The sequence below is a fragment of the Galeopterus variegatus genome, unplaced genomic scaffold (assembly GCF_000696425.1).
Source record: "Galeopterus variegatus unplaced genomic scaffold, G_variegatus-3.0.2 Scaffold134, whole genome shotgun sequence".
NCBI lineage: Eukaryota > Metazoa > Chordata > Mammalia > Dermoptera > Cynocephalidae > Galeopterus > Galeopterus variegatus.
In genome coordinates this window covers 631,708-651,170 of record NW_007726245.1, presented here as the reverse complement: position 1 = coordinate 651,170, position 19,463 = coordinate 631,708, and the positions used below count along the sequence as shown (strand labels likewise).

At 34.2% G+C, this 19,463-nt stretch overlaps 1 protein-coding gene across 1 annotated transcript in view; it reads right to left on the bottom strand.

Moving 5' to 3' along the window:
- Positions 1–19,463, bottom strand: part of NF1 (neurofibromin 1) — a 202,826-nt gene that overhangs the window by 129,524 nt on the left and 53,839 nt on the right. Inside the window, exons 13-20 of the mRNA XM_008589180.1 lie at positions 13,916–14,050; positions 9,448–9,561; positions 5,802–5,881; positions 4,176–4,299; positions 2,685–2,831; positions 1,252–1,501; positions 642–715; positions 328–411 (exon numbers count right to left, since the gene is read on the bottom strand). Coding sequence (XP_008587402.1) covers positions 328–411; positions 642–715; positions 1,252–1,501; positions 2,685–2,831; positions 4,176–4,299; positions 5,802–5,881; positions 9,448–9,561; positions 13,916–14,050 — 1,008 coding nt within the window. The remainder of the gene's footprint in view (positions 1–327; positions 412–641; positions 716–1,251; positions 1,502–2,684; positions 2,832–4,175; positions 4,300–5,801; positions 5,882–9,447; positions 9,562–13,915; positions 14,051–19,463) is intronic.

Genomic DNA, 19,463 nt, shown 5'->3' with positions numbered 1-19,463 from the left:
TATGATGATGGAAACATTTTATATCTCTACTATCCAATATAGTAACTAATTGCCACATGTGGCTATTGAGTACTTGAAATGTGGCTGCTGTATGACTGAAGAATTGAATTCTAATTGTATTTCATTTTAATTAAGTTAAAATTAATTTAAATAGCTACATATGGCTAGTGCCTACCATATTAGACAGTACAGGTCTAGATAAACCACAACTGATAAACCATCAGTCTTAAAACAACTATATACTTACTATACTAAAAGATTCACTGAAGTTAAGTACATATGTTTAGCAGATCAATTAATAGACAAAAATGAGCTTTACAAACTCACCTGGCCATCTTCCATTTTGGCTTTTGGATAGTTAAGAATAAGTTTTGTAGCTTGCTCCCACTTTGCATGTGTATCTTCCCAAGCCTAAAATGAAGGAAATTATCACTTTAAAGCAACTTTAAGCCTACAACTAAAAATCAATTGGGAATAGCCAGGTTTCAAACTTGATGCGTATTAAGTATAATGTCCTATTTGTAAGATGCACATACCTTAGATTTGCATCAAAAGCTATTCCTGATTTCACACAGTAAAGTAAGGCTTCTAAAATTGAGGGTGTGGGCCTGGGAGGGGTATTTCTGTTGCTCAGGGCATACCTCAGTGTTTCCTGCAGTAGGATGCTCAATGCGCCTTAGCAGTGCCATCACTCTTTTCTGAAGTGCTGCTCTTCCTAAGAAAAGACAACAGCAAATCCAGTTATTGCACTTAGAGCTATGCTTGCCAGTGGAGAACCTGACAAGCCCCACCCAAAAGGCAGAGTAGGAGAAATGGAACAAATGCTTCAAATGATAAAGCTGAAAACTTCCTTTCACCAGGCTCACAGGAAAGGTATTTATTGGACTCCACAATGTCCACAGCATAAAACAGCTATTCCTACATATGATTTACTCAAAACAGATGCCAATGTGCTTAAAACTTCACTATATACAGTTCAGGCAGAGTAAATTATATAATCTACAACTGACAGTAATCAATTCTGCCAGTTATTTAACAAATATATAGCATATTAAAAATTCAGTGAGAGACTAACAATGCTATGTATTTTCACACTACCTTGTTCAGAAAAGGATTTTAAGTAAGCTGTTTGACTTAGTCCCATAAATTTACAAAGTGATAATCTTAAATATATTCTTACATTTCTAACACAATCAGATATCATGCAATTCAGGGCAGACTGAGTTTTAAAAAACCATTATCTACATTTACCTGTTGACATCATATTGCTGACAGAAGCAAACTCCATGAATGTGTTATAGTTGGGCAAGAAGTTGTGTACTGACACTTCATCCACCCCACACCGGATATCCGCTTCCTCACAGAGGTGGCGGAAACAGGACATGGCTACCAGAACAGCTTCAGTGTCAGGGCTCCACAGAAACATGTACAGGGCCACTTCTAGTTTGGTCTGGGCTTGTCGGCATATTGGTGGGGTTCCACCACACCCTGCTGTACTATCCTGGGAGTCAGGGGTGGGAGGCATATATTTGCGAATTAGATAATTTTATTTACAAAACCCAACAAGGCAATAAACTATGTACCATATATATTAGCATACAATAACTCACAAGAGCTTTCTCCTTTAATCATGATAAGATTTTTTTCAAACCCAAAAATATCTTGTCTAAATGAGAAATAAGATTATTTGGACTAACATAATGCTACAATCTGTACAATTTCACATCAATAGGTATTATCCTATTCCATATTCCAGAAATGTAAATTAAATCTAACATGGACACAAATAAAACACCACAACATAAATCTACTGCAGGAAAAATGTAATGTACTTCCCAGGCATCAATTATAAATAACAAAGGAAGAGGAAGTAACAGAAAATTCTATCTACTTGCTAGAGGGAAGAAATAAAATAAGTACAACACTGCAGCACCGACTGAAATAAGGGTACAAACAAGAACTAAATATTGTGTAAAAGACATTCTTGATTCTGAATTATATATTCTCCAAACATGAAATGGAGAAATTAATTTACAAAACAAGTGCAAATTCTGCAGGTAAGGCAGGCAATAGTAAATACCATGCTGCTTAGTGGTTTTTGTCTTCAACAGAAGGTTATATTAAAAAAGGTTCAGTGTGCACGAGTGGATTAAAAAAAAGAAGAATTAGGAATAAAAAAAGTTTTAATCTGGAAAAGAAACTTCTGTAATGATTTGATATTTTCACTTCTAGTACAATTTCTCTTTAGAAGGAATTATATACAAAACAAAAATCATGGAAACACTATCTATAATATCAATCAAAATACTTTTTTATCCCAGTAAATTCTTACCTTTGTTATTTGGTACAACTTTTTAACTTGGGGGGTATGAATGGTCTTTCTTATGGGGTGGAGGCTTATAATAATTATACTTATCAGTCATAGCTTATAAGTGCCAAATAATCAAGTGCTATTTACATGTGATCTCATTTAATCCTCTAGGGCAGGAATAATTATTATCCCCATTTTAAATTAAAGTGAGACAGGCAAAAGATGATAAGAACTTGCCCATGGTTCCACAAAGAGCAGTGACAGAACGAGAATCTAAGCAGTTTTTAACTATTATGCTACATTACCTAGCTCATTCAGGACAAAAATAGAGCACGGATGCTGATACATGAAAATTACAAAAGAAGCTGCTTACCATGGAGGAATTTCCTTTTCCCTTCCGGAGAGAGGTACGCAGTAATTCTTCATGATCCATGGACATTTGACTGGTATTTCCACTAGAAGGAACATCACATCCTACCCCATAAAGGAAGAGAAAGTGACAGGAACTTCTATCTGCCTGCTAGAAAATAAATAAATAAATAAATAAATAAGCACTGTCAACCAAGAGAAATAAATATTTAATATGAGTTGTCTTCCTGTTTTAGACTATACTAAAAAACCTCTCCTCCCAATCCCGATGCCCCACTTTAAGGAACATTCATTAGAAATCCATTAGGACAAATAATGTTTGTTCAATGTCTTTGAAACTTCTCTCAGTTTTCCACTTTCCAAATCATCAGAAACAGCAGATTCTAGAAGTGTAAATTAAGTCTAACATGGACAGAAGTAAGACATTAACATAAATCTACTGTATGAAATCTATAATGCAATCTCAGTTATAAATAACAAAGACTTTCTCCTACAAGATTTTATCCTGTGCCACATCAGGATAATGGGAAGTTGACTCTTGAGATTACATTCTTCTGGACCAGTAATTAACATTGGTATATATACCAACTGTGTCACAAGAGGACTGCTGATCAGTCCTTGCTGATCAGAGGACTACATATTCACTGCTGGATTAATAATGCTTGTATGCTAGAAATTATACCATAGGCAAGGTCATGAAACTCTAAAATCTAATCTCTTTATCTTTTGGATAATGGAATAATGCTAAATTCCACACAACATAACACACAAGATTAACACACCAAGATAAGCCACAGTTAATAAACCCACCTTACCAAAAGCTCATTTCTAAACAGAAAATTCAACAAGCTGCATAGTACTGAAAAGCATGAGTTTGATATACTTAAAGTTTCTCAAAGCTATGGTTCTAGGACTAGATAAAAATCCACTAAATCAAGTACTCCTAAAACTATGCCATAATACAAGAATTTTTAAATTGATTAATTACAGAAACTACATATTAAGAGAAATTTGAGGCTCTTCTCTATTCCCCACAACCTCAGTATGTTTCAATAGTTCAGGATCAAAAAATTTCACTCCACCCAAGGAAGAAGACTCCTGATATTTTCAAAAGGTCAAACCTTTATGGGAAGAACATAAATAAAACTAGATTGAGGACCCTCAACCTCTTCCCTTCAGCTTCTTGACAGATGACATTCTCTGGACTAGCCTAGCCATGAGATCCAAGTCTCATGTATAAACTTGAGAGTAAAGATAGAATATGTTCCTCAGCCTACTTTGGTTATAGCAGCCCCTGCTCCTCCTAAGCTTGCCCCACAGAGTCCTGCTTAACTCAACAAGAATTTCTCAACATTGTGGTTTTGTTTTTTTTTTAAAATAGTGATTCGTCAGCCATTGTCCTCTGCACAAATATTTCACTAATGAACACTTCCCTAATCTCTACCCATTAGTATTCCAAATATTCTTCCATTTGCAAAGATGTCATTTTGCTTACCTTATTTTTAAGAAGAAATTTATTCCTGCAGATCAAAATTTCCCGCAACCACTTGAGAATTTCTGTGCTACTAAGCATTTGATGACTAGTTAATTTCTTGCAGATGTAAAAAAGCATTTGTGAGCTGCAGTAACATAAAGTTCATTGTTACCAACATCATCAATAAATATAACTTAATACAGATATGGTCAGTATGTTAAGAATAGCATTTTCTCATAATAGATAGCAGTTTAGAGAAGCTTAATTTCCTTTATAGGGTTTGTTTTAGAGATATGGTTATCAAATTTTTAACAGCATCATAACCGAAGGAAATAAGTCTACAGGTTATATAAAAAAAGCAAGTACTTATAAGCCCCCTACTCCCCCAACCCCCAATGTTTCATCTGTGTATCCCACCCTTGCAGTGGATACAAGAAGAAATGATAAACCATGTGCACAACATAGACTGTATATAAACCCAGTGCTCTAGAGCATGGGTCTGCAAACAACCACCTGCAGGCCAAATCCCGCCTACCATTTGCTTTTGTAAATAAAGCTTTAGTGGAACACAGCCACACCCATTCATTCACATATTATCTATGACTGCTTTCATCCTCCGAAAGCAGAACTAAATAGTTATCAAAGAGACTGTATGATCTACAAAACCTAAAACATTTACTATGTGGCACTGCTTAGATGATAGTCACTAGTCAGCCACTTTAAATGTGGCTTGACCAAATTGAGATGTGCTGTTAGTGTAATGCTCCCACCAAATTTTGAAGATTTTATGAAAAAAGAATACAAAATATCTCACTAATAACTTTTATATTGACTACATGTTGAAATTATAATATTATAAATATATAATATAAATATATAATATATATACTGGGTTAAATAAAATATATTACTAAAATTAATTTTACCTGTTTCTTTTTACTTTTTAACATGATAACTAGAAAATTTTAAATTAACTTATGTGCTTCACATTATATTACTGTTAGAGAGCACTGCTCTAGAATTTAGGATTTTACTCAGCTGCCAAGTGACTAGGGACCCATTTCTATGATAAAATACTGATAAAACTTCAATGTGGTCCCTTTATGCTCATTAAAATGTAACAATTAATATAACCTAAAAAATAGTCTATAAAATTCTGTATTTATTTTTGCCTTCTAAGTAGATGTCCATTATTAATTCATTCATCAAAAGCACTGGTATTATGAAAAATTTATGAAATATCACAGTTAAAAAACTGAGAAAATCTATTAATGTTATTAAATATTTATACTCTAGAGTAGTAAAATACAGCTCATAACTGTAAAAATCTGTTAAAAACAACAACTGTAACTACACAGAAATCTGAAATAGAAGATAATACACCAAACAATAGTACTTATGGTTGGGTAATAAAATTTAGCACTATTTTTAAAAATTTATTCTAAATTGCTGCAATACTGTTGTTATACTTAAAACAAGAAATATTCTAATAATTTCAAGTCAAATAAAATGCAAAATCATAAAACCTCTGGAGGTATAGGTGAATAAAGTTTTACAATGAACTAAGTACTGCAGAGTTAATGTTTAAAGACAAAAAAATACGAAATAAAATTTTTAAATTGATTTAAAAAGTATAAGTACATATACCTAATCTCCCAAAATGTTTCTACAGGAGCATCAGGATTCCACAGATCAATGCTATCTAACTGATGAAGAACCAGCAGGGCCTGATTTAAAAAAAAAAAACAACAACAAACAGAGAGAGAGAAGACTCACTCAAAACATTTTTGGTAAACATAACACTAAAGTACTTATTTTATAAATGCTAACCAACTGAGCTATTTAATTGTTGCCTCAATGTACAGTAAAAGGCAAAAGACAAAAACTTTGGAGAACATAAATCTCTAGGGAATAATATATATATATACAGAATGAAATCACTTTATTCCTACCATTCTTACTGTAAATGGCGTGCACGTATAAAATTAAATAATTGATGAAATCAGAACAATATATATGTGTAAAAACTGCTTTAAGAAACAAACAGAATTATTTCAATAATTAAAAAACTCTATGGAACAAAAAGTTAATCCCCAAGTAAGGAGGGCTCGCCAAAATTAACACACAGCAAAAGATAAAGTGGAAATGATTTTACTTGTCACAGATGCTTTTGTAACAGAAAAGATACATTATTTTTCAAAAACAAGACAGAAGCTAAACAGATTTTGCATTTCATAGCAGATTATTCATCCTAAAGTATTTCAACTGACTATAGAACTGAAATTGGAACTTGGTTCACAGAATATTAACAGGAATTAAGCAACTCATTTTAAATATACAGCTAACTGTAAACACACTATTATGACACAAATTAAAACCATCAAAGGTATCTAGAGTAAAAGGTAGACTCATCCTTCAAACAGACCCTAACTTAACTTCAATTCCACAATGCTGCCCTCCCAACACCCTGACAAACCCAGTTAAGCTTTGCAGGTATTTCTTTCAGTCCCTGGTCAACATATTTGGTGATTCTTTACTCCCCTTTAAAGACTTTTACTAAAACTCCAATCAAATACTGTTTGGAACAAATAATGAAAATGATTTCTTCTCTTAACACCAAATCAAATGCATGAACTGCAATAGCTGCACTGATAACCTGCTTCACACTAGGAAAAGATATGTAAATGTCTACCCTTGGGCCACTTTATAACTCCCAAAATAATAAATTATATGAAGACCAGACCTATGTTATCTTATTTCAAACATTCTTATTGTAATTACATCTAGATATTTAGTAAAAATTGCAATTCATTGTGAGAATCTTCAAAAGTTAGACAATTTATAGTTTGCATATCAAGGAAGAACAGCACAAATTAAAAATTTTGTCACTATTGTACAAAAACTTGGTACAATTTACTGGTCTTTTCGTTTTTTTAAAGGATAAATCCTGTATAATTTTGTTTGATGAAACTTTTTTTTTAATATTGAAAGAGAATGTGTTAGCCTTTTCCCGACCCTAATATGATTGTTTTCCTTTTCATGTTTCCTTCCTTTTTGTATTTTCCATGCATACTTTAACAAAGTTGTAAACACAGTATACTCACTTGACATTTCATAAATACTTTCTCGTATTGTTGTGTGATCCACATAGAATTTAATGGATGTTTAACAGCTCACCAAGTTGAAATAACATTATCTTGTTATGACTATTAACCTATTCTCTTACTAGTGAATATTTAAAGTTCTACTAGTATACTATTATAAATAACAGCAATAAACATCTATGTGTAGCTCTTTCCTTTCAAATTATACTTATAAGACAAAAAATAAACAGGAATTGAGTTATTTGGAACAAAAAAATCAAAATATTTGTACAGCTCCTGCCAAATACTGTTAAATATCTTTCTAAAACAAATACAAGTAATGTACCAATTTATGGGACCAACAGCAATATACACAAATACAAGCGATAAGAACACAATGAGCGCTGAAACATTTTTTGTAAACATTTTTACTGAGCTATACAGTATATATAGTAAAGTAGCAAATCTTAAGGTTAAAGCTCAATGAATTTTCTCAAATGCATTCGCCATTCTTGTCCCTTGTCTCCTTTGCAACCACTGATCTGCCTTTTGTTACTACAGTCTGCATTTTTGTAAACAGAATCATAAAGTATATACAAGGATACTTCAAAAAGTTCCTTGAAAGATTCATATTATCTTTTAATTCTATTTTTTCATGAACTTTTTGAAGTACCCTCATACTCTTTTTTGTCTATTTTCTTTAATTCAACATTATATAAAAAGTAAACTATAGTAACAGAAAGCAGATCAGTGGTTGCAAATGAGGCAAGGTGGCAGACAAGGGGTAAGAAGGGGAAGGAGGAATGTAGCAACAGAGGGACTACAAAAGAGCAGGGTAACTTTTGGCAGGCAGTAACGGATATGCTCGCTTAAGTGCCCATCAACAAGTTAATAAACTGTGGTATAATCATCAATGGGATATTTATCAACAATAAAAAAAGAAGGAACTAACACTTGCAACAACATGGATGAATGTCAAAAACTTGCTGAATGAAAGAAGCCAAACAAATAAGAATACACAGAGTGATAGAAATCAGACCAGTGGTTTTCTGGTACAGGGGGTGAGGGTATTAACTGCATAAGGACACTGGAGAACTTTCTGCAGTGATTAGAAATATTCTAAATCTTGTTTAATTTTGTTATTGGTAAATTGTACCTCAATAGAATTGACTTAAATTAAAACCATATCAAGTAATCAATATAAAAATAATTTTTAATAATGTCAACTGTATTCATACCCACTAGGATGGCTATAATGAAAAAGACAGACAATAACAAGTGTTGGCAAGGATGCAGAGATACTAGAAAACCCTCATATACTGCTAGTGGGAATATAAAATGACACAGTCACTTTGGAGAAGAGTTTGGCAGTTCCTCAAAAGTTCAACAGAGTTACCGTATGATTCAGCACTTCTACTTCTAGGTATGTACCTAACAGATATGTCCACATAAAAACTTTTACACAAATGTCCATAGCAGCATTATTCATAATAGCCAAAAGTGGTAACAACTCCAAATGTCCATCAATTGATGAACAAATGAACAAAATTGACATCTGTACAATGAAATATTTGCCAATTAAAAGGAATGAAGTACTGATTCATGCCACAACATGGACAAACCCTGAAAACATTGTAAGTCAAAGAAGCCAGACATAAATAGCCACATATTGTATGATTCTATTCATATGAAATGTTTAAAATAAGCAAATCCACAGAGACAGAAAATAGATTAGTGGTTACCAGGGGATGGGGAGATGGGGGAATGAAGGAATGGGGAATGTTGAAGTTTTTTCCGGGGTGACAAAAATGTTCTGGAATTAGATAGTGGTGATGGTTATACAACCACGTGAATATCTTAAAACCTCAAAATGTACACTTTAAAATGGTGAACTTTATAGTAGGTGAATTATGTCTCAATTTGAAAATCAATATGTATTAAAAATTCAGAAAAGTCAACTGCATTTAGACAATTTTGAACTTTTTTTATTAAACAGAAGAATTTGCAAAGTGTTGTTGCTACATGTAATACAAAGTAAACCATTTCTATCTCTATGGAGTTTTATAAAACAACATATAGCCACAAACACACCATTTCCAGAAATGACTTCTACTTATTACTCACAGAAAGCATATAACAGAGGAACATCAAGAACGTACATAGTTACAACCTTTCCTCTCTCAAGAGCCTAGAATTCATCTTCCCCTTACCTCCATTGCTTCCTGAGCAATCTCTGGCATGTGTGACTGAGGGACCAGTTGGACAAGCCCTGTAATTAATTCTGCTGTGCTGCCTTGGGTTTCAGGCCCCTGTTTTCTTGGATTCTGCAAGGAAAAAAATCAAACTTCAATTAAAAAAAATATATAATAATAATATATATATATATATATATATATATCGACAGAGATTAGAGAGAGGAAGGAATGAACAGCGACTACTAATGGACACTAGGTTTCTTCTAGGGGTGATAAAAATGTTCCAGAATTAGATAGTGATGATGGTTCCAGAACCTTGTAAATATACTAAAAAACCACTGAACTGCATACTTTAATGGTGAATTGTATGATATGTGAATTATATCCCAATAATAACAGCAATAGAATTTTTTAAAAAATCAAAACTGCTTTTGTTAGGAATTTTCTCAATTCGCACCTATACTTGTTCATTAATGTGAATGATGTCCAGGAAAAATCCTGATTAAAAGAAAACAAAAACTAGATATTAGGTTTTCAGTTAAGAAATTATATCAATCATAGGAGGGGCAAGTAATTTTTTTTCAACAACACTATGCTGACTAAATAATATACCTCTGGTTCAGAACTTCCTGGTTTTGAGCTTATAAATAATTGTGATCAAAAGTAAAGAACATACATGTTGGATGATGACTGCATGATTATCCTGTACGGCCCTCTTGTCTAGTACAAAGTTCCTGCCCAAATCCACACAGCTGGTGTCAAAAGAAGGGCTAAAATCCACACCTCCATATACCCATACTTAAGTCCTTTTCATTGTATAAAGACATGGTGTACTAAACAAAGTAAATTAATGACCTATATAAATATAAATGACTATCTATTTAAAAAGACTAAAATGCTTCTCTTAACTTGGAAGCATCTATTTATACTTCAAGAATAGATGGCTCACATAAGTGAGGCCAATGTAACTGTGTCCATATTTTATTTTGCTAACTACAGATTCTTCCCTATTATAATGACTAAGGTAAGCTCTTACCCCAGTATATCTGTAACTTGAAACTGTTAGCCTATTTTCTGGCATTTATATTCATTCATTCATAACCCAATAATATCTACTGAACACCAGAGACACAAACAATAAAAAAAGATGTGCTTCCTACCCTCTAGGAGCATGTAGTCTCATGCGGAAGATAAACATCAATTAAAAAATCAGACCAACAATGAGATCAGAGGTATAAAGCTGCATGCTTCTATGAGAGTCTATAACAGGCAAATGTGGCCTAGTCAGGGAGGCTTCCTTACGGCGGTGATAACGGCTTAGAATTAGCAGGAATTACTATGTGAAGAGAAGACGGAAGAAGATTCTAAGCAGAAAGAAAAGCAAGTGCAAGGGCAGGTATGAGGGAATGTGGGGAGTAAGAGGAATTAAGAGAAAGGCCATCATGACTAGAGTAGAGAAGACAAAGAAAAATGTAATGACAGATGTGAAAGAAGTGGTATGTGGGAGAAAGACTGCATGACTTCGTAGGTCTATCAAGAGTTTGGTTTTTATCCCAAGAGCACTTTCAATTAAAAGGTTTTAAGTTGGGCAGGGGCATGATAAGACTTGCTTTTTGAAGAGGTCACCATATCTTCAGTGCAGAGAAGTGATTAGTGGGATGTAAGAAATGACACAAACTGAGCCATTAGGAGGCTTGAAAAATTGAGAATAATACAGATGAGAACAGAGATGGTGGAGATGAAAGACAATAAAATCATTTAAAATTACCATGATTGAGCGGGCCGGCTCGTGGCTCACTCGGGAGAGTGCGGTGCTGATAAAATTACCATGATTGAGACTATTTATTTATTTTTTTTTTTTTAAAGATGACCGGTAAGGGGATCTCAACCCTTGGCTTGGTGTTGTCAGCACCACGCTCAGCCAGTGAGCAACCGGCCATCCCTATATGGAATCCGAACCCGGGGCCTTGGTGTTATCAGCACCGCACTCTCCCGAGTGAGCCATGGGCCGGCCTGAGACTATTTAATCATTATTACATTTGTATTTACTAACACTGAGATTTTTATATATAAAATACAAAATAATCAAATATTTACTATGACTCACTATTTTAACTTATCTATGGTTACTATGATGAAAGTTATTTAACCACTAGATGGCAGCAAAGAAAATAACTTCCATTCTATTTTTTTTTTAAATTTATTTATTTTATTATTTTTATTTTGTCAATATACAATGTAGTTATTTATTGTGTCCCATCACCGAAACCTCCCTCCCTCCTCCCTCTCCCCCCTCCCACCCAGGTGTGTCCCCTCCATTTTCTTGTTGTAAGAACTTCAAAAAAAAGTTGTGGTTGTTATATCTTCCTCTCCCCCACCCCCCGCCCTGGTTTTTTTTTTGTTGTTGTTGTTGTTGATGTTGTTGTTTGTTTTTTGTGTGTGTGTATGTGTGTGTGTGTGTGTGTATGTATGTGTGTGAATTGATTCATTTATTATTTTTGATGCTATTGTAAGTGGCATTGTTTTCTTAATTTCATATTTGGATTGTTCATTGCAAGTGTATAGAAATACGACTGGTTTTGGGATATTGATCTTATATCATAACTTCCATTTTAAATGACCCATGGAAAACAGGTTTTGCTTAAACTCTTGTTCTCGGAACAATAATAATACACCTAACACAAAAGGCACCGGTGGCTTTGATACATTCTTTTTTTTTTTTTTTTTTTTTTTGGTCAATATACAATGTAGTTAGTTATTGTGTCCCATCACCAAAACCTCCCTCCCTCCTCCCTCTTCCCCCTCCCACCTAGATGTGTCCCCTCCATTTTCTCATTGTAAGAGCTTCAAAAAAAAAAAAAGTTGAGGTTGTTAAATCTTCCTCTCCCCCCCTCCCCGGTTTTTTGTTGTTGTTGTTGTTGTTGATGTTGTTGTTGCTGTTTGTTTTTGTGTGAGTGTGTGTGAGAGAGAGAGAGAGTGTGTGTGTGTGTGTGTGTGTGTGTGTGTGTGTGTGAATTGATTCATTCACCTTTAGCTCCCTCCAATAAGTGTTGATACATTCTTTGAACCTGAACTATAGCCATGTAAACAGAGTAATGCTGTTATATGACATGCACGATGAAATAAAACTACATACAATTTATGCTACATAACAAAGAAATGAGGAAAAAGGGCATTTCATTACTTTTATAGTCTCACTGACAGATTTTATAGAATTGTTCCATGCCAAAGATCTAACTATTTATTCTATTAGACTTCCCAATTTGGATAAGGTTTTTGAGTTCAAAATATCATAGGCTTCTTTTGGGGTCACTGATCCTCTTGGGATTTCTTTCTCTCTCTTCCCTCTTCTCTCTCCTGAAAAATTACTCACATACGCACTTTTAAAAAAAATTCAGGAGGTTCACAGAACTCTTGAAACCATGGACATCTAGTTATAAAACTCTATATGATAGTAATTTGAAAACTATGCCATCAAGATTAGAAGCATCTTAGCACCTAAAAATCCTGTTACTACATAAAGCAATAAGAAACCTTGTTTGATGCTCTCCAGGGACTGGAGCCATTCAACAAATCTTAAACAATATAGAACTGTTACATTTGGGGCATTAATAATATTGTTAATGTTAACTGTATCTTATTAATAGTAACAATAGCTAATATTTATTTAGCACTTTTATTTAGCCAGGTATTGTTCCTGAAAGCATTACCTGTACTATTTCAATCTTCTTAACTATCTCTCTAAGGTAGGAACTATTATCCCGGTATTTCAGATGAGAAAACTAAGGCACAGAGAGGCTAAGAAAGTCACCCAAATCACATAGCCAGTAAGTAGCTGTCACCAGAGCCCATGCTTTTAATCACTTCATGTAACTATCACTCATTTACGTCATTTACATCAGTTCCTAATTACTCTGTGTACCAGGGTGATGTTCTCAGAAATCTAACACCATCAGAGGCAGTAAGAGCAGAGCTATGACAATAATTAAGTACTGACCACACCCATTTTCACCTCCTTTTCCTTCCAATACAGTATTTGTAGGCAGAGTCAATGATAATAGAAGGCTGGTAACAGGAAGAAAGGGGGATAGAAAAGCTAAACTGTTCAGCAATAGCAACTGGAGATTTAAAATCCAACAGTGCAGATGTAGAATGCACTGCAATTTATGGTTGCTTCATCACCTCCGCCCCTTTCCCAGGATTATAACTGAATAATATATAACCTGGTAACAGGGTGAGGACAGAAGATCTCACCAAAATATGTTAGTTTAATGAAAAGGGAAATCAAGAAAAAGGGTTAAGAAATCTGATCAAATATTTCTCAATAAGTTAGTTTTCTTAGGGATGTCATAGGTTTCAGGTATGATCAGAAAAGGTCAATAAGTGTTCTTTACCTAACAATTACCTTCAAGGTCTTGGCATTTCAGTTAAACCAAATTATGTTAGTTTAATAATTTCAAGGCATTTCATAAAAAATACTTACACAAAGCAAGAGCTTTGGATCTGCATGAATTAGTTTCACCATGGACAAGAGAAGATACTTATAGCTTCTTGTCTCCAGGTCCGTAGGTTTTTCTTTAAATTTAAGGCTTGTTACTTTTTCTTTAAATGTAAGACTCTGAAAACAAAACAAAAAATATGTTATCACCTTGTAAAAATCTACATCAGATTCCAGATAATAGCTATCCAACTTTTTAAAAATTATAAAAAGGCTTTGAAAAAGTAGATATATTTTATACTGCCAAGTGTGTGGTATTAGTAAAAACACTCAGCAAGCATAAGGTTAACAATATTAACCTTAAAAAAGCAAAATTTTTTGGAACCATTTATATTATTCTTATATAATCAATCTAATAAAATTTAATGAAAATGTACTAAAATAGTAAGAAGCTTAATGGCAGGTTGACCCCTACATAAAAACAATTTTCCAAAATATGAAAACATAAGGGAAAAAATATTTGGTCTATAGCTTTCACAGATACACATACTGGGTAACTCATCTAACACTTATCCCACATAATTATATACAAATGTTTCATAGATTCTACAACATTATCAATTGTGAGATGCAATATTATTTGATGTACAAAATGAATGAAAAACCACTGTCAATTGTAAGACACCATACAAAGTAAGACACATCCCCAATTTCAGAGAAAAGTAAAAATAAGGGCTTCTTAGAATTGATGAAATATTCTATACGGGCAATCTCTGTATTTAATAGTTTAACTACAGACTTTGCTTTTTCTTTTGATGCATTTCATCTCTCTCAAATTACAGAACACATACATTTTGACTGAAGAACATTCATAATACAGAAAAAGAACTTTTCCAGAAAAACTAAATCACAGAAAATGTGTTTCAATTAGAGAGAGACCATGGTGAACTAAAATAATTAAGTAAGGATGTTATTCAACCAAAAACCCAACAGTTATATTCTAGATCCAATATCACCTTTCTTCCTATTCTTATAAATCATTTCCTTTTTTCCTTTAAAAAGACACAAAAATATCTGTTTTTGACATAGATGCCTTTATGTGAACATATACGCAAATATATAGATGGTAGACTGTGGCATCTACGTACCCATAATAAAAACATCCAAGTAAACATGCTGTCTTTCAAAGTTAAAAAGTATAGATACACGTCTACAATACACAGTAACTATTCTCAATGTTTAGGTGTGGGAAATATATTTGTTATTATTCCCAAGGACAATGAAGGTTTTGGTCCTCACAGGGAAAAATTACCTATTTAGTGTACACATTTATGCTCAAGAATGTCACTACAGAAGAGAAATAGCAAAACTTACAAATATTGTTTGCTTTTATATTTATAACCTCCAGGGCAAATGTTTTAACAAATGTATTTAATAAATTCTATTTTTAGTGTTTTTAGTGTTTGCCCCCTTAACCTCTTTTTTTTTTCACTCTTCATCAAGGTGTTTCACCTTAGATCAAATTGAACCTTTCATTGAACCAATTTATTTACTATGATGTAACAGTATAACTGTCAAACTGTCCTTCCCTGACACAGCCACTGCACAGGAACATGAGATCACAGAACAATTAGCAGATGTAAGTTTTATCTTATTTAGCAATCATTTCCAGAAAAGTAAATAATAGTTTAATTATATCATCTCTTAATTTCAGGTATCAGCATTTAGATTTTGTTCCAGCCTGCCTTACTAATATCAAAAATAAGAAGAGAAACTCCAATAAATTTATTCAATTCAAATACCTTTTAATTTAATAACCATGAGTGGGTTATATAAAGTCAGAAAAATGTTGCTAAAAAAGAAACGTATTTCTTATCATAAATGTAAAAAAATAAATAATACATTAGCTGATCTTCCATATTGCAGATATTAGTAGGGATCCAAGCTAGTACGTGTGCTCTGGACAAAGAAGAAATTGCCTTGGAAGAAATTCATGAACCAGAGTCTTTAGGTATCTATCAAAGGCCCAGACCAATTGTTAACTTAATTAAGACTACATGACTGAATTACAGGTGCGTAAGGAGCATTTGCTGAGCCAGGATCCCCTTGAAGACAAAAAACATTCAGAAAACATACATATTTGTGAAAATTCATACATCAATTATTAGCAGGCTTGAATTTTATGAAAGCAGATCTCAGTTTTAATACAGTAAGTGATTAGTCCTGAGACAAACATTTCAAATATAAAAAATACTACAAAGTACAAAGAATAAGAAATTATGGCTCAATGGTCATATGAAAAAGGCTAAAGAATTTATATCACTAAAAGCTGATATAAGACAATACAATCTTAGACTGTATTAATAGAAACATGGTATCCACACACAGCAGGTTAACAGCTTTCATTGATTATTACACCACATCTGGAAGACTAAAATCAGATCTTAATACAGTCATGTGCTGTATAATGATATTACAGTCAACAATGACTGCATATACAACGGTGGTCCCATAAGATTATCATGGAGCTGAAAAATTCCTACAGCTTAATGACATGGGAACCATCATAACTTCATAGCACAATTACCTTTTTTTATGTATAAATTTAGTATAGCCTAAGTGTACAGTATTTATAAATGTAATGTATAGTAGTTCACATTCACTTACCACTCACTCATTGACTCACTCAGAGCAACTTCCAGTCCTGCAAGCTCCATTCACAGTAAGTGCCCTATACAGGTATGCCATTTTTTATCTTTTATACTGTATTTTTATTGTACCTTTTCTATGTATAAATGTGTTTAGATACACAAATACTTACCGTTATGTTACATACACTTGCCTATAGCATTCAGTACAGTAACATGCTGTATAGGACTGTAGCCTAGGAGTCATAGGCTATACCATATAGCCTAGGTGTGTAGTGGGCTATACTATCTAGGTTTGTGTTAAGTAGGCTCTATGATGTTTGCACCAAACGAAATCATCTAATGATGCATTTCTCAGAACATATCCCTGCTAACTGTTAAGTGTTGTGTGACTGTATGTCATTGTAATTTTTTAAAATTTTGTTAGGTTGGTCTTTCCAGAAGAAAAGCAAACCAGATAAAGGAAAGTTTTGGACCCAAATCAAATAAAAAATTCATTCATACATTCATTCAGTCAACAAATCTGTATGTAAACACCTAGTATGTGCCAAATGCTCTTCTAGGGGCTAAGGATCCAGTTTTGAACAAGCCATAAAAAGCTCCTGCTTTCATCAAGCTAACATGCTAGTGAGGGAAGACAAAAGAAGAACCTAATAAAGACACTGGACTGAAAGTCAGGAAATCTCAGAACTAACTTTAGTTGACCACTCACTAGTCATAAGACTACCTGAAATTCATTTAACATTTTTTGGGTCTCAGTTTCCTTAGCTATAAAAACAAATCAAACAATATACATACACACACACTTTTAAAAAGAAAGCTGAAATAATAAAATCCCTTCCAATACTAAAATTATATAAAAATAAAAAGAACCCTCAGGAATACAGGATAACCTTATGCAAGTATCTGCAGGGCTGCCTTCTGAAAAAAATCAGAAGTGTTTTATAGAGCTCCAAAAGAAAGAGGATCAATGATGGCTGAAAGTGACACGGATATGATTCTATTTTGGTTGAAGAAAAAACTTTCAAATAATTAGCTCTTTCCAAGAAGTAACTTGTTTGTCTCCAAACTACAAAGTAAAGCCTTGAAACGTAGACGTTATTCTGCTTTTTTATAAATTGAACTCCTTGATTACTACCTGTGCAGCAAGCTCAAGGCTCAGGTTTATCAGAGTCCCAAATCATTTGAAGCAATGCAAATGAGGGACAACACGCTGAACATACCATTTAATACAGTGGTTCTCAACTGGGGGCAATTTCGCCCCCCAGGGGATATCTGAAATGTCAAGACATTTTTGGTTTTCGTGACTGGAAGGGGATCAGGGAAGGGGTGCTATTGGCATTGAGTGGGTAGAGGCCAGACAGAGATGCTGCTAAACAACCCACAATGCCCAGAATAGCCCCCTGCAACAAAGAGTAATCCAGTCCAAAATGCTAACAGTGCCAAGAGTGAGAAACCCTGATGTAATGTATCATCTCTAAACCACTTAAGATATACATCCACCTGTGTTTCCAGATTTTATGGCCACTTGTAATGAGTTCTTCATTAGACATTTTCAAGCAAAAGCTACAAGACTTTTGCTTGGAATCTCTGTGAGGGAAAGCACTATGTCTGTTTAGTTCATCATGCCTCCCCGGCATTAGACTGTGCCTGGCAACTAGCTGAAGGTCAATACGTCCATATTTGTTGTCTGACTATTATTGGTAAAGGATGAGATTCAACTTAAGGATCATCCAAATTAAAAATTTTTCCCATCCTAAGATGTTATTTCATATTAAATTTGCTAATTATTATCTCTGGTGAAAATACAAACAAGAAAGCTGTTTTTTAGACATTATGTACAAATATACATATTAATGGAGTTTGGATGTGTTGTCCCCTCCAAAACTCATGTGGAAATTTGATCTCCAATGCGGCATGGTTGGAAACTGATTGAGTCATGGGGGCAGATCCCTCATGAATGGATTAATGTTCTCCCTGGGGAAGGGGGGAGTAATGAGTGAGTTCTCGCTTTATTTGTTCCTGCGAGAGCTTGTTGTTTATAGGATCCTGGCACCTCCTCTCTTCTCTCTCTGTCTCTTGCTTCCTCTCCCCATGTGAACTGCTTGTACCTGCCGGCTGCCTGCCACTTTCCGCCATGAGTAGAAGCAGTCTGAGGCCCATGCCAGATGCAGCTGTCCCAGAATCGTATGCCTAATAAACCTCTCTTCTTTATAAATTACCCAGTCTCAGGTAATTCTGTTATAGCAACACAAAACGGGCTAAAACGCATATGTACCAAGTTTCGTACATACATATTAATATGCAAATATAAACAGGTTAAGAATGATTTTGAAAGTTAAATATATATTGATACTTTCAGAGAATAATTAGAAATAAAAACTAAATCCTTATCACATTTGTCCTTGGGCCAAAGGAGGAAATCCTCTCTAGTTATGGCTTTTATGAAATAATAATCAGTAGCAGAATGTGCAGCTTAGAATCAGCTAATAACTAGGGCTGAAAAGTAAAATAACTTGTAAATGTAGAGAACATCTTAAGACTACCAGTCAAATTTTGTCTTTGTTCAAAAGAATAATTTAGTTTCATCTTCTTTCAGTCTTCATGCACAGAAAATTATAGATAGATGGTAAACTGGATATAGGAATTAAATATTAACCTTCCACCAGTTCCTATTATGGGAGGCCATTAATTTTCTACCAGAAAAGACAGTAAACTTAAAACAAAAAGTCAGGGCCGGCCCGGTGGCGCACTGGATAGTGCGCCGCTTGGGAAGCGCGGCGGCGCTCCTGCCCGAGGGTTCGGATCCCACATGCAGACCGGTTCCCGCTCACTGGCTGAGCGAGGCGCGGGAGCAGCGCCGAGGGTTGCAATCCCGTTGCCGGTCCCCAGTCCGGTGCAGGGGCAACACTGAGGGTTGCGATCCGTTGCCGGACACGGAAAAA